This window comes from Gopherus flavomarginatus, chromosome 8 (assembly GCF_025201925.1).
Source record: "Gopherus flavomarginatus isolate rGopFla2 chromosome 8, rGopFla2.mat.asm, whole genome shotgun sequence".
Lineage (NCBI taxonomy): Eukaryota > Metazoa > Chordata > Testudines > Testudinidae > Gopherus > Gopherus flavomarginatus.
The window spans coordinates 65,750,642-65,765,001 of record NC_066624.1 but is presented as its reverse complement, the minus strand read 5'-3'; the positions used below and the strand labels follow the sequence as shown (position 1 = coordinate 65,765,001).

Sequence of the window (14,360 nt, the reverse complement as noted above, 5' to 3'; positions counted from 1 at the left end):
AAGGACAGTACCAAGCAAGGCAGAACCAAGGGTATCAGTACCAAAGGAGATACCAAAGCACCAATGCCAAAGTGGAATGATCAGTGACCAGAACAGGTGCATGATTTAATTTCTTGCCAACAGGCCAAGGCAGATAGCTACTGTAACTACACTACAAAAACTCTAAAAACCTAACTAGAAGAGCAGAGCTGCAGGATAGCAGATGGACACTGCTAACTTCCATCTTGCTGCTAGAAGTGGTAAGAACTAAGGGCAGTTGGGTCTGCTCCACCCTTTATGTCCTCAGGTGGGAGGAGGGGACACTAGGACATGCAGGTTGCAGGCATGCCCCCTATGAACACTTCTGGCCAAAATATTACAATCTCATATGCAAGGTGCACATGCACACCTAGAGAGAAAACCATATGGACATACTCGAATAACCTGCACTTTTGTTCTCCACTAAGGAACATGCACTTTATAAAAAACACACACACTGGGAACACATTGTACAGAGAGACCTCTTTCCATAATTACAAGATTGTGTGATTACAGACAAACCTCCTTCCTACCCTCCCCCTCCAGCCCCCCACCATACCTTATTATCCTTCAGGAAAAGTGCTAACATTTCTTCTCTCCCATAGCGATAATCTGCTAGTTTGTACTTTGGCAAAGCGGGAGAAAGGGGAGGCGAAGTCACGCTCCCACCACTGGATAGAGCTCGCAGCCTAGAACAAAGCAGAGGAACGAAATTAAAATGGACAGACTCTATACCTGTGCTATCATATCACTGCACCAGACATCAAATAAGAGTTTGAGATGGATAAAATAAATCCAACAATTGGAACAGATTGGCTTCACAAATACACTATAGCAGTAGAGGAAAAAATCCCAGGACTAGTTTTTGTTTGTTTTTTAATAAAAAGAAGCCCTGCTTACCACACAATGGCACCAGCACAGCAACACCACTCTGTTGATATATAAATTAAATTTCTCCCTACAAGCACATCAGGAAACACTATCCACCAAAGCATTAGAAGATGGCATGCACAATTACTCTTCTAAACCCTGTGGATTACCTTTCTTGGAAGCCTTACTTTACCAGGTGGCCATCCTGCAGCAAAAAAACTTCAGGACCAGACTTCAAAGAGAAACTGCTGAGCTTCAGTTCATCTGCAAATTTGACACCATCAGCTCAGGATTAAACAAAGACTGTGAATGGCTTGCCAACTACAAAACCAGCTTCTCCTCCCTTGGTTTTTACACCTCAACTGCTAGAACAGGGCCTCATCCTCCCTGACTGAACTAACCTCGTTATCTCTAGCTTGCTTGCATATATATACCTGCCCCTGGAAATTTCCACTACATGCATCCAACGAAGTGGGTATTCACCCACGAAAGCTCATGCTCCAAAACGTCTGTTAGTCTATAAGGTGCCACAGATTCTTTGCTGCTCCTACTTTACCTGTTAGTCTAAAACGATACCAAAATAAACAATTTTAAGCTTTACAAATGTCCTACAATCATTAGACAATTTCAGTATTTTAAACACATTTTTAGATTACTGCTTTCAAACATGTCTGCAAATTGTGTTTGCTCTCTAAGTCAGAAAAACTCTCTTTAGGGGTGCAAGAGCTGTACATTTTTTGGAACCTCTTCTAAGATCACAAACTAGAATAATTAGTATGATGATTTTCCTGATGTGGACACCACCCCACAAAGAAGTGGGACTGAGACAATGAACTCATTTAAAAAGACAACAGCTGTCTGATAGGACTTTTGTCACGTGTTACACAAGCTAGACTCAATTCAGTGATTTACAAGTAAACTCCATTGCCTCTAATTTTCTGAGCTATAAACCAATGTAAACTTTCATAGCTGATGTGACAGCATAAAGCAATAGTTTATATTAATATAATCTGATCATCACCCATTTTGCTATTGTCTGTATATGCAACAGTGATTATTTTCAGTGTCAATTAAAGTGGTGCAATTCCAACTAAAACTGGAAGTAATATTACTATTTGGTAGCACCAATTTTTAAGTTTCCTTAAAGAATCCGTAGGTTACTTTTAGAATATTCCTTCCTCTGGATCAATATATACAGAATATCCCAAGAGCCAAATGGAAGGAGGGTTCTAAATCCATTTCTGAAATTCAAGGGTAAAGTTTTCAAAAGTACTTACTGCGACTTAAGAGCCCAAGTTTTTGAAAGTTTTACACTAAAAATGTTTTTTTTCTAAAAAAGGACTGAAGATCTCCAGATTCATTCTGATTCCTGGCTTCCATTCAGACTCAACTCTCCACCACTGACGCTGAAGATATCACCTCACTCATGAACATCTGCTGGAGCATGAACCTAGCCTCAGGAGAGTAAGTAAAAGCTGCATGGTTTTGCAAAGTTTATTATTTGTAGCTCTGAAAAGATATAAAACTAAAACTTCACAAAACTAATATATGCTTGGAAAAAAACATATACTTGACCTCCCACTAGGTTAGCTTCATGCTCCATCACACTTTCACAGAACCACAGAAATTCAGGGCTAAAAGTAATCTCAAGAGGTCATCAAGTCCAGCCCCCTGCACTGAGGGAGGACCAAGTAAACCTACACAGGTGTTGGTCTAATCTAGGGATTCTCAAACTTCATTGCACCACAACCCCCTTCTGACAACAAAAATTTCTACATGAACCCAGGAGGGAGGACTCAAGCATGAGCCTGCCCAAGCCCCACTGCCCCTCCCCCGGGGGGGGCGGGGACGCAAAGCCAAAGCCCAAGGGCTTCAGCCCCCAACAGGGGACCTGTAACCTGAGCCCCGACACCCAGGACTGAAGCTCTCAGGCTTCAGTTTTGGTCCCAGGCAGTGGGGCTCAGGCTTCGGCCTCAGGTCCCTGCAAGTCTAACATCAGCCCTTGCGACCTGGGGTCACAACCCACCTGGGGTCTCAACCTCTAGTTTGAGAACCATTGCTCTAACCTGTTCATAAAAAGCTCCAATGATGGAGATTCACCAACCACTCTTGGAAGCCTATTCCAGAACTTAACTACCTTTATATTTAGAAAAATTTTCCTAATAGCTAACCTAAAACTCCCTTGCTGCAGATTGTAACAACCCTGAACATATCTGAAGACTTTTCAGGCACCCTCTCAGTCTCCTTTGCTCAAGACTAAATCTGCCCAGTTTTTTAAAATCTTTCCTTACAGATTTTTTAAAAACTTATTTTTATTGCTCTCCTCTGGATTTCTCTCCAATATATGCACAATATCGTTCCGAAAGCATGGCACTCAGAATTGGACACAATCTCCAGGTGACGTCTTATCAGTGCTGAAACAGTTATCTCTCACCTCTTACATACAACACTCCTGCTAAAAACACTCCAGAGTGATAGTAGCCGTTTTTGCAACTGCATCACATTGACAACTCTCAATTTGTGATCAACTGTAACTCTCAGCTCCCTTTCAGCAGGACCACCACCTAACCAGTTATTCCCCATTTTGCACTTGTGCATTTGATTTTTCCTTCCTCAGTGTAGTACTTTCCACTTTTCTTTACTGAATTTCATCTTGCTGATTTCAGACCAATTCTCCAATCTGTCAAAGTCATTTTGAATTCTAATCCTGTTCTCTTGAGTACTGGTATCCCCTCCCAACTTAGTGCCATCTGCAAATTTTATAAGCACTCTCTCCAATCCATTATTGAAGTCATTAATGAAAGTACTGAATAGTACTACATCAGGACTGACCCTCCAGGACCCCACCAGATATGCACCTTCAGTTTGACAGCAAACTGTCGATGGCTACTCTGAGTTTAGTCTTTCAACCAACTATGCACTCACCTTATAGTAATTTCATTCAGACCACAATTCCCTAGTTTGGTTATGGAATGTCATGTAGGACTGTGTGAAACACTTGACTAAAACTAAGATATCACATCTACTGCACAACCCTCCTATCCACTATGCCAGTAATTTGGTAAAAGAAAGAAATTAGGTTTGGCAAGAACAATCATGCCAAACCAACCTATGTTGGCTATTCCCTATAAATCTATTACCTCTAGGTGCTTACACCCTGATTGTTTAATAATTTGTTCTAGTTTACTTCCAGGTATTGAAGTTAGGCTGACTGTTCTGTAATTGCCTGGGTCCTCTGTTTCCCTTTTAAAGATAGGTACTAACATTTGCCCTTCTCCCGTGTACTAGGATCTCACCTGTCCTCTATGAATTCTCAAAGAAAATTGTTAAACAGTTCTGAGATTGCTTCAGCTAGTTCCTTAAGTTTCCTAGGATGAACTTTATCAGGCCCTGATGACTTGAATATAGCTATCTTATCCAAATATTCTTTGGTCTTTCCCTATTTTGGCTTGCGTTCCTTCTCTTTTGTTGTTAATACAGTAAAAGCTGTGTTATCCAGCATTTTGCCAACCGGAATGTTCCAGCAACTGGCATTTCAGGAAGGTATGCAGGTGGGGGCTCTGGGAGGAAGTTTAGGTGTAGGAGGGGCTGGGGCGTGAAAGGGGTTTTGGGGTGCTGGATCTGGGCAGCACTCACCTCAGGCAGCTCCCCACAAGCGGCGACATGTCCCTGCTGCTCCTAGGCGGAGGCGCAGCCAGGCAGGTCTGCGCACAGCTCCTGAGAGCTGGCTTCCTAGCTCCCATTGGCCAGGGACTGCAGCCAATGGGGGCTGCAGGAATCCCTTGCCCCGAGCCCCCTCCCACACTTCAACTCCTTCCCTCTTAGTGAACAGGAATTTTTGACTTACTTGCACCCACCATTCCTCCAACATGTCAGACAACAAAACTTTTACTGTACTGTGTTGAGCATAAGGTTACCAATAAACTTCTTAGTGAAAACTGAAGCAAAATAGGCCTTAAACTCCTCACCCTTCTTAATGTCATCAATTAACTCTCCTTCCACAGTAAGTAGAGGACAGATACTTTCCTTTGTCTTTCTCTTGCTCCTAATCTAAGTTAGCTCTGAGATGAGCAGCTACCTACCTATTAAGCACCTCCCCACCGGTTCCAGCACATATCTGCCACGGTGGGGAGAGGCATCAGACCTGCCATGGTTGGGAGAGGCGCCCCTCCACGGTAGCCCCAGCACAGATCTGTCCCGGACTTGCCGCAGCCGGGGACAAGTGCCTCTCCCCCGTCCCCAAGCTGCTGCAGAGATATAGGGCTGGGGGAATCCTCTCTCTACAATGGAGCCCCGGGGCAGCCTGCACCCCAAACCCCTCATCTCTGGCCCAACCTGAAGCCCCACACCCCAACCCTGTGCCCCAGCCCTAAACCCCCTCCTGCACCCTGAACCCATCATCCCTGGCCCCACCCCAGAGCCCGCACCCTCAGCCAGAGTTCTCGTCACCCCCACCCCAAGTCCCCAACCCTCTGCCCCAGCTCTGAGCACCATCTCGCACCCCCATCCCTGGCCCCACCCCAGAGGCCGCATCCCCAGTCAGAGCTTTCCCCCACCCCGCACTCCAAACCTCTCCCCCAGCCTTGATACCCCTCCCACACTCCAAACCCCTTGGCCCCACCTCCACCACATGAATTCTGTTATGTGCACCAATATGAAGGTGATGTGTCACACATGTGTAAAAAATTAGAGGGAACACTACTCCTAATGGATTTAAAGAACCTCTCTGTATTGTCTTTTATATCCTTTGCTAGGTGTAACTCATTTTGTTCCTTGACTTTTCTGATTTTATTCCTACATGCTTGTGCTATTCTTTTGTACTTCTCTTTAGCAATCTGTCTACGTTTTCACTTTCTGTAGGATTCCATTTTGATTCTCAGGTCATATTCGCCTCTTACTATTCTAGCCGTCTTTACTTTGCACTGGGATAATTGGCAATTGTGCATTTAACAAAAATCCCTACTGCGTTATAGGTGAAACCCCATTATATTGGTGTAGCAGCAGCAAGGCTCCAGCGGCACTTTAAAGGGCCCGGGGCTCTGGCTGCTGTGGGGAGCCTCAGGCCCTTTAAATCACCACCCGAGCCCCGCTGCCACAGACCCGGTGACTTAAAGGGCCCAGGGCTCCCCACAGCAGCCGGAGTCCCAGCCTTTTAAAGCACCGCCCAAGCCCCGCTGCTGGAGCCCCGGGGTTACCGCACTATATGCAAACCCGTGTTATATCGGGGTAGAGATGTATTTCTACAGTTAAGGGAATTCTGTAAAATCAGCTTGTGTGTCACTTTTAACGCAACTTTTATATTTTAGTTTGGCACCTCCCAATGGCAATTTCTTTACTGCCACTTTTATATCAGCAGGACACCAGTATATTCCAATGTGCCATACCACAGGGACTGGATGACTCAGTGTAGTGTTTCACTTGTAGAAAACCTTTTCAAATCTAACCCAGTTTGAATATGCACCAGTCATTATCTGATAAATGAATTTACAAACAAATCTAATACCAAGCTGAGATTCCTAGGTTTTAAGGTCAGAAAGGGCCATTATCGTCTAGTCTGACCAACATAAATTGGGGCTCAGACCTTCTCACAGTAATTCCTGTATCAAGCCCAATGATTCATGGCTGAACTAGATAGCATCCATTAAAAAGACATCCAGTCTTCATTTAAGAATTCAAGTGATGGAGGGAGAAACTGACACATCTCTTCATAAACTGTTTCAATGTTTAATTGCCTTCACCATTAAAAATTTGTGCCTTACTTTTCTAGCTTTGGCCTTCCTACCACTGTGGCTCTAGTTATGACTGGACTACTAGATTAAACCACCATGTAGTATATTTTCTCCCTGTATAGGTACACTCAGTGATCAAGTCAACCTCTCAACCTTCTTTTCAGTTAACTAAAGAGATTGAGATTAAGCTTAAGTCTCTCATTGTAAGACATTTTCCAGATAAATCATCCTGTAGTTCTTTCCTGAACCCTCTCCAATTGTTCTACATCATTTTTAAAGATTGGCCACAAAAAGTTATATTTTTCCAGTAACTGTCTCACCAATACCTAAGCAGTGGTAGTATCTCTTGTATGCTCCCCTCCCCGCCCAATTTATCCATCCAAGGATCATGCTAGCTCTTTTGAAGCAACGTCAATTGATATCTTTGTGCACAGTCTCAGCAGAGAGGTCAAGGCTGAATAAGCAAGAGGGGCAAATACTGAACTACTATCACACCTCTAGAACAGTCTTTTATCAGGTCAAGGACAAAGCACATTAGATGGGTATTGTAATAAGACTCTCAAACGATCACTGCAAGATGATATAACATTCCAACAATGCATGCATGGAAGCCTACTCTTAACATGAGTATTTTTTCTTATGAATAAATACTGTGAATGTGATGGGAGGGAGAAGGGGTACAAATGTCTCAGACACACTCCACCTTGCAAGTTTTTATTTTCAAAACTGAAAACAGAAGGCTGATGTATCTGTAGAACAAGTCCATTATGGGTAGTGCAAGTGCTAGTTTCCTCACCAATATGCCTCATATACAAGAATCAACCATCTCAAGCATCAAGATAGTTCTTCACCTCTCTTTCATTCCTTGGACATTCTGGAGACTCTGATGTGTATGTGTTAGCTATTACAATGACACAAAACCTCCAATTCCTTTCACACAGAGCACTAAGCAATCATATGAAGAAGATTACTTTTAGTCAATATAGAGCAGAACTAGATTTGAGTAAGTGATTAACAGACACTGTACCCAATTCAGTTTTATAACCCATTCAGCCTCTCCCTCCTCCCAAATACATGTCCATAAAGCCTTCTTAGTTTTCAGAACAAGGTCCCAAACTCTGACAAACAGAAAAGACTCACCATTCAGGCCCAAAGTTAAGTGTCTGAGTTTCCGCTGCCATTTTCTTCTTTTCTACTCCTCTTTAAAAGTGTTAACCTAAAAATAAACAAACAAAACAAAACAAAAACACAAATGAAGACTATCATGAAGGGAGAAATTTTTTTCTTCATAAAGTTAATGTGTCCTCAATACAAAAAAGCAGACTGCAGCTGGCCATCCCAGAAATATGAAATGCTAAAAGAGGTTAACTGATTAAGTGGGTTCTACTAGTGAATCTAAGCTCTGTAATGCAATTCAATCTGAGATACAATTACTTTAGATAACAGGATATTTGGTCCCAGACACCACTTCCAGCACCCCTAATTTGATCACGGGCAGAGGAAGAAACAAGGCAATCTGTACAGTTTCTTTTGAGATCAATAAGCAATAAAAGACACCTGAACACACCAGCAAATATCTACTTAGGAACCACTACTGCTTTCCTCCGCAGAAGTAAAAGTTTGATTAATGAAGTCACACCTATGCAATTTATAAATTACAATGAAATGACAGAGCTTGAAAAATCCAGTCACTTATCCATGGCAAATAGCAAGATTTCCTGGGCAAGTGCCAGGATATTTCATTTAAAATTTTCTGTTACTTACAACTGCAAAAAAGATTATGTACCTGTAACTGGTGGTTCTTCAAGATGTGTGCTAACCCTATCTGAGGGTTTACACATCCATGCCATGTGTACCAAGAGCAGAAAGTCATAGTGTCTTTTGGTCCACGCATATGCCCTTCCCTCATCTCATGGTTTCATCTGAGGTGATAAAGGGCAGGGCGGATAAACCACATCTCTAATTCCTTCTCTATCGCAAACTTAACAGATCCATAGCAGAGGAGGAGGGTGGAAACTGAAATACAGATGGGGACCACACATCTCAAAGAACCTCCAGTTACAGATAAGTAATGTCCTCCTCTTCTCTGAGTGATGGTTCCTACTTTATTCCACTGAGGGTGATTAACAAGCAATACCTAATTCGAAAGACGGTGCAAGGATGAGGATGGAATGATTGTGTGGAGGACAGCCACACCGAATGAGGCATTCATTGCAGAGTTCTGCACCAAGGCGAAATGTGCAGCGAAGGTATGTACTCAACTCCACGTGGCCACCCTACGTGACTCTCAAAGTGGGTCCATCATGGAGGGTGGCTATAGTTCACACCTGGGCCCACAGGCAACAGGTTCTCACCCCAAGGGGTGGAGATAGCCAAAACAACTGATAGATTGTAATGCACTCAAACATCCACTTGGAGATTCTTTATGTGGAGACTGCTTGTCCCTTAACACTCTCAGCTATTGTGATAAACAATCTAGCAGACCTCCTGATAGGTCTTCTCTGCAGGTAGAAGGTCAAGGCCTGGCAGGCATCAAGGGAACAAAGTCATCGTTCCTTTGCCAACGTGAGGGGCTTTGGAAAGAAAGCAGGTAAAGAGTATGAGTTGGTTGAGATGAAACTGGGATATGACCTTTGGTAGAAACTTAGCATGTAGCCACAGAGAGACTTGGTCCTTATGGAAAGTGGTGAAAGGGAGGGTCTACCACCATGGGCTGTTTCATTAGTGCCACAAGAATGAAGCTGAGGTCCCACTGGGTAGGAAAGTTCTGAGGAGACCTTTCCAAAACCTAGTAGTCAATGGATGTGTAAATACAGAGTGTCCTTCCACAGGGGGATGGAAGGCGCTGACTACCGCTATGTAGACCTTGAGAAAGTTGAGGGTGAGCCCTCATGTCTTCAAGAACAGGAGGTAATCCAAATGAAAAGGAATCTCCACTTCCTCTGTGGAAAGCCCTTTCTGTTGAGTCCAGGAGGCAAAGCATTTCCACTTAGCCCAGTAGGAACACCCAGAGGACTCTTTTCTGCTGCTCAAGAGGATGTTTTGCACGTCGGATAAACATTCACATTCTAGCGAAGATGCCCATCCAAATACGACACACTGAGGTGAAGCATCTACAGATCAAGATGTCTGTGCTATTGTGTTGGCAGCTTGGGGAAAGTGGGGATAGGAAGTGGGGGACAGGCTAACATGCAGAGTAGGTTGGGAAACCAGAACTCTCTTGGCCAGAATGGGGCAATCAGAATGACTGTGGCTCACTCCTGCCGGATCTTGTGGAGTACTTGTGGCAGGAGTGGTAGAAGGGGAAAGGCATAGTTGCTCTGGTTCAACCAGCAAAGTATGAAAGCATCGCCCTGGGAGTGGATACCAATATCCTCTAGAGCAGTAGTTTTCATAGTTCGGGTTGTGGAATGTAAGGCACTGGGTCACCTTGCTCAGCACCCAGGGACACTGCTGTCCAGCCAGTAAAACTAGTAGTCCCTACCCAGAAGCGGCTAGCACCAGGTCTGATTCCTAGGCCAGGTTGGGGGGGGGGGTGTCATGGAGCTCTACGCACTGCCCCTGCCCCAAGCACTGACCCCACAGTCCCACTGGCCGGTTCCCAGACAATGGGAGCTGGGAGTGATGGTGCCTGCGGGCAAGAGCTGCACATCTTCACCCAGGAGCCGGACCTGTTGCTGGGCACTTCCAGGGCACAGTGCCAGGATAGGAAGGAAGCCTGCCTCTGCATCCCTGATACGCCACCGATCAGGGACTGCCAGAGGTAAGCCAGCACCCCAATCCCCTGCCCCAACCCTGAGACCTCCCCCAAACCTGGAGTCCCTTCCTGCACTCCAACCCCCTCATTCCCATCCCAGACCCTGCAACCCCAGCCCAGAGCCCTTACCCCCTCCCACATCTCAACTCCCTGTCCCAGCCCAGGGCCCCCTCCCACACCCTGAACCCCTCATTCCCATCCCCACCATGCAGTCCTCACTTCTGCACCCTAACCCTCTGCCCTAGCTCTGTTGGTTTGCGGGCAACAACAATTTTCTTCAACTGGGTCACCAGAAAAAAAAAAAAAAGTTTGAAAACTACTGCTCTAGAGCAATATGTGCTGCGTTTGTTGCTGGAGTGGGAGGCAGAGAGGTCTCTGGTTGGAGTCCCCCATAGGTTCAAAATGTCGCTTACTACAGTGTTGTGGAGTTCCCACTTGTGGTTGGCCACTAATGTTCTGCAATCACATTCTGAGTACCCAGAACACAGGTTGCCGACAACAGGATCTTGTGGGCAGTATACCAATCCCATAGATTGGCCACCTTGGCACACACAGCAGACAACCTAGTTTCCCCTTGTTTGTGGATATAATAAATGGTAGTGGTGTTGTCCAACATGATGAGAACATGATGGGAGCCAATGGATGGAAGAAATACTTGACACATTCTCCGTACTGTCTGGAGTTCCAGAATATTGATGTGCATCTGGATTCCCGAGGGGTCCAGGTCACTTGCATCATACACTCTCCCACGTGTGCTTCCCATTCTGCAAAGGATGTGTCTGTATGATCGCCTGTCCGCAGAGGATGGGAGGAAGGGGATACCTACACAGACCTGTTGCAGGTCGGTCCACCACTGGAGGAAGGAGAGCACCTGGGGGCGGGGGGGGAGGAGGAGAGACAGTCAGCATAAGGTACGTAGCATGCCGTAGGGGTGACTAAACTCTCTGGAGCCACATCTGTAGGCAGCGAAGGTGGAGGTGAGCAAAGGCAATGACATACACGCAGGCTGCCATGTGGCCAAGGAGGGATAAGCACATTTTATGTTCAGAGGCCAGCTCCCACTGACCTTACAGTTGGGAGTGTTCTGCACATCAGACTACAAGTGTCTCAAACTGGTTATCCAGAAAATCAGCACCAGACAGTGGTCATCTGTGCAAATTTTCGTTTATGTGACCTGCCCAACATCACATAGGAACCCTGTCGCTCAGAAAGGGATAAAATCCAGTTCTCCAAGACAACATTCAAATGCTTTAACAAGACGATCATTCTTCCACTTCCTACAGTTAATGTAATTTCCTCAGTTTTTTAAAAGTTATATTGAAAAAACAAAAGTGCCATCATGTGGAACCATAAGAACCTGCATATGGGTCATCATCTTCAGATCCACAGTCCATTCCTCTCCCACTTGACGGAAGGGAGTGTCTGGTAGCAGGAGAAGGCTGCTACTATTTTCTATGTGAACATGCCCTAGAAGGGAGATGACAGGTGTCTCACAGGCTATTTGCTAGACAGCAACAGAATGTCAAGAGTTGGGAATAGTAGGCTCAATTCCAGGTTCTGTACAGAGTGTGCTCCAGTAGTTACTGACTCTTCTGCTTTGTCCCACCCACCCCAGCCAGTTCCCTTCTGCTCATACTCCCTGTTCCTATTTTCTCCCCTCACTGTGGACCAATTTGGGTAAATTTTCACACAGACAGAAGACACATCCCTGACACCAGGGCAAGTCTCCCATCAAATGTTAAGCCCTTTCTCCAAATGGAGACACCTGAGCTTCTCACTTAAGTGGCTGTAAGAGCTTTTTTAAACATGGGCAAAATATATTTTTCCCTACCATGATTCTCAGAAACAGTTAAACAAGCCTGTTTTCATCCATGATAGTCTGCCATGAAGTTTTGAGGGTAATGGCTAAGGTTAAGATTTTGTCATGGTTATGTTTATTAAAAACTCACAGACAGGTCACAGGCAATAAAGTAAAATTCATAGAAGCCCATCACCTGTTTGTGACTTTACTAATAAATGGGAGGGGGAAGGACTGACCGCCACATAGGACGGGACTGCTCAAGCCCCCACTACAACCATTGGGGGTGGTAGGGGGAGAACTGGGACAGCTCCAGACCCCGCTGGGGTAGGGGGAATGGGACAGCTGCAGCCACAGGGGGCTGGGTGTGAACCTGTGGGACAGCTTCAGACCACACTGCAGCCACAAGGGGGTGGAGATGTGACAGCTCCAACCCCTGCTGCTGTTCCAGTGTGGGCTGAACCCGAAGAAGTCACGGAGGCCCGTTAAAGTCATGGAATCCATGACCTCGATGAATAAATCATATCCTTACTAGTGGCATCTTGTCAAGTTCTGATTGCCTTTTTGTGGAATACCCCATGGGTAGTATAAAGCAAAATCAAAGTAGACAAAATGCAGAACAGAAGTTCATATTCAAAGCAACAAGCTCAACAAAATTTGTAATTTTAGGGAACTCATCACTGCCCACTTCAAAGCTCTTCTGATTGTAATTTACATCTTTAGGACTGCTACACGTTTTAAACTTTGGGAGATCTGAACTCTGAAGAAGAGCCAAGCAATACTCTCACCTCAGCCATTTTTCCAAACACATGCTGAAATATCATCATGAACATGTGAACATGAAAAGGGAGAGCTGTGTTTTTTTCTTCTTAAGCAATTCAGTGTTTACCCAGGAGACTTAAAACATACATCTCTCTACACCAGGGGTGGGCAAGTTTTTGGCTCAAGGGCCACATCAGGGTTGCGCAACTGTACGGAGGGCCAGGTAGGGAAGGCTGTGCCTCCCGAAACAGCCTGGCCCCAACCCCCTATTCGTCTCCTCCCACTCCCCACCTGACTGCCCACCTCAGAACTCCCAACCCATCCAACGCCCCTTGCTCCTTGTCTCCTGACCGCCCCCTCCCAGGACCCCCAGCCCCTATACAGACCCCCCTGCTCCCTGTCCCAAATGCCCCAACCCCTATCCACACCCCATCCCCAGAAAGACTCCCACCCCTTATCCAACCTCCCTCTGCTCCTTGTCCCCTGATCATCCCCTCCCAGGACCCCGGGCCCCTAACTGCCCCCTGGGATCCCACCCCTTATCCAACCCCCTGCTGCTCCCTGCCCCGACTGCCCTCCCGACCTCTATCCACATCCCTGCCCCCTGACAGACTCCCTGGGAATCCCACTCCCAACCTTCCCTGTTGCCCATCCCCTGACTGCCCCCCCAGAACCTCCACCCCATCCAACTGCCCCCTCGTCCCTGACTGCCCCCCAGAACCTCCCAGCTCCCTAACCTAACCCCCTCGCCCCCCACCCCCTTACCAGCGGCAGGAGTTCACAACTGCAACATCCAGCCAGAGCCAGCTGCGCTCCTCATGCTGCCCACCAGGAGCGGTGGGCCAGAGTGTGGCCCAAACGGCGGCATGGCTGCAGGGAAGAGGGGACAGCAGGGGAGGGGCCGGGGACTAGGCTCCCTGGCCGGGAGCTCAGGGGCCAGGAAGAACGGTCCCGCGGGCTGAATGTGGCCTGCGGGTCGTAGTTTGCCCACGTCTGTCCTACACAGCCATTTCAACCTTCAGGTCTCGTAGAGCAGGGCTTGGAAAATTCACTCGCCTATAGTTAATAGAAAGCTTTCCCTAGCGTAGAGGACTCCTAAGACATCATTTCTGCAGAATCTAAGACTCTATATTAATTACATTTCTAACCTTTATGATTGGAAATATAACCTTCCCGCTTTGAACCACTACAAGATATTCTGAGTCTTTGGGCAGCCTTTGCTTCAGTGCCTGTTACCAACAGTAGCATTCTCAAAGTGAAACTAGCCATTGGTTGGTCACTTTCACAGCTGCTATATAGAATTTAGTAGCATAAGAGACAGGAAGTGGAAGTATTGAAGGGAGAGCTTGATAAGAAAAAAAGAATAGGTTAAAGATCCTAACCCTGCCCCCATAAGAGCCAAGAGGAAGGATGTGATATAGCAGAG

At 46.1% G+C, this 14,360-nt stretch overlaps 1 protein-coding gene across 7 annotated transcripts in view; it reads right to left on the bottom strand.

The window, feature by feature from the left end:
- Positions 1–14,360, bottom strand: part of GIGYF2 (GRB10 interacting GYF protein 2) — a 155,843-nt gene that overhangs the window by 132,907 nt on the left and 8,576 nt on the right. For all 7 annotated transcript variants that reach the window (XR_007775958.1, XM_050965306.1, XM_050965308.1 and 4 more), the window contains 2 exons: positions 7,758–7,833; positions 578–707 (listed from right to left, as the gene is read on the bottom strand). Coding sequence is in view for 6 of the 7 variants with exons in the window: in XM_050965306.1 (XP_050821263.1) it covers positions 578–707; positions 7,758–7,798 (171 nt within the window). In the remaining variant the exon portion in view is untranslated. The remainder of the gene's footprint in view (positions 1–577; positions 708–7,757; positions 7,834–14,360) is intronic.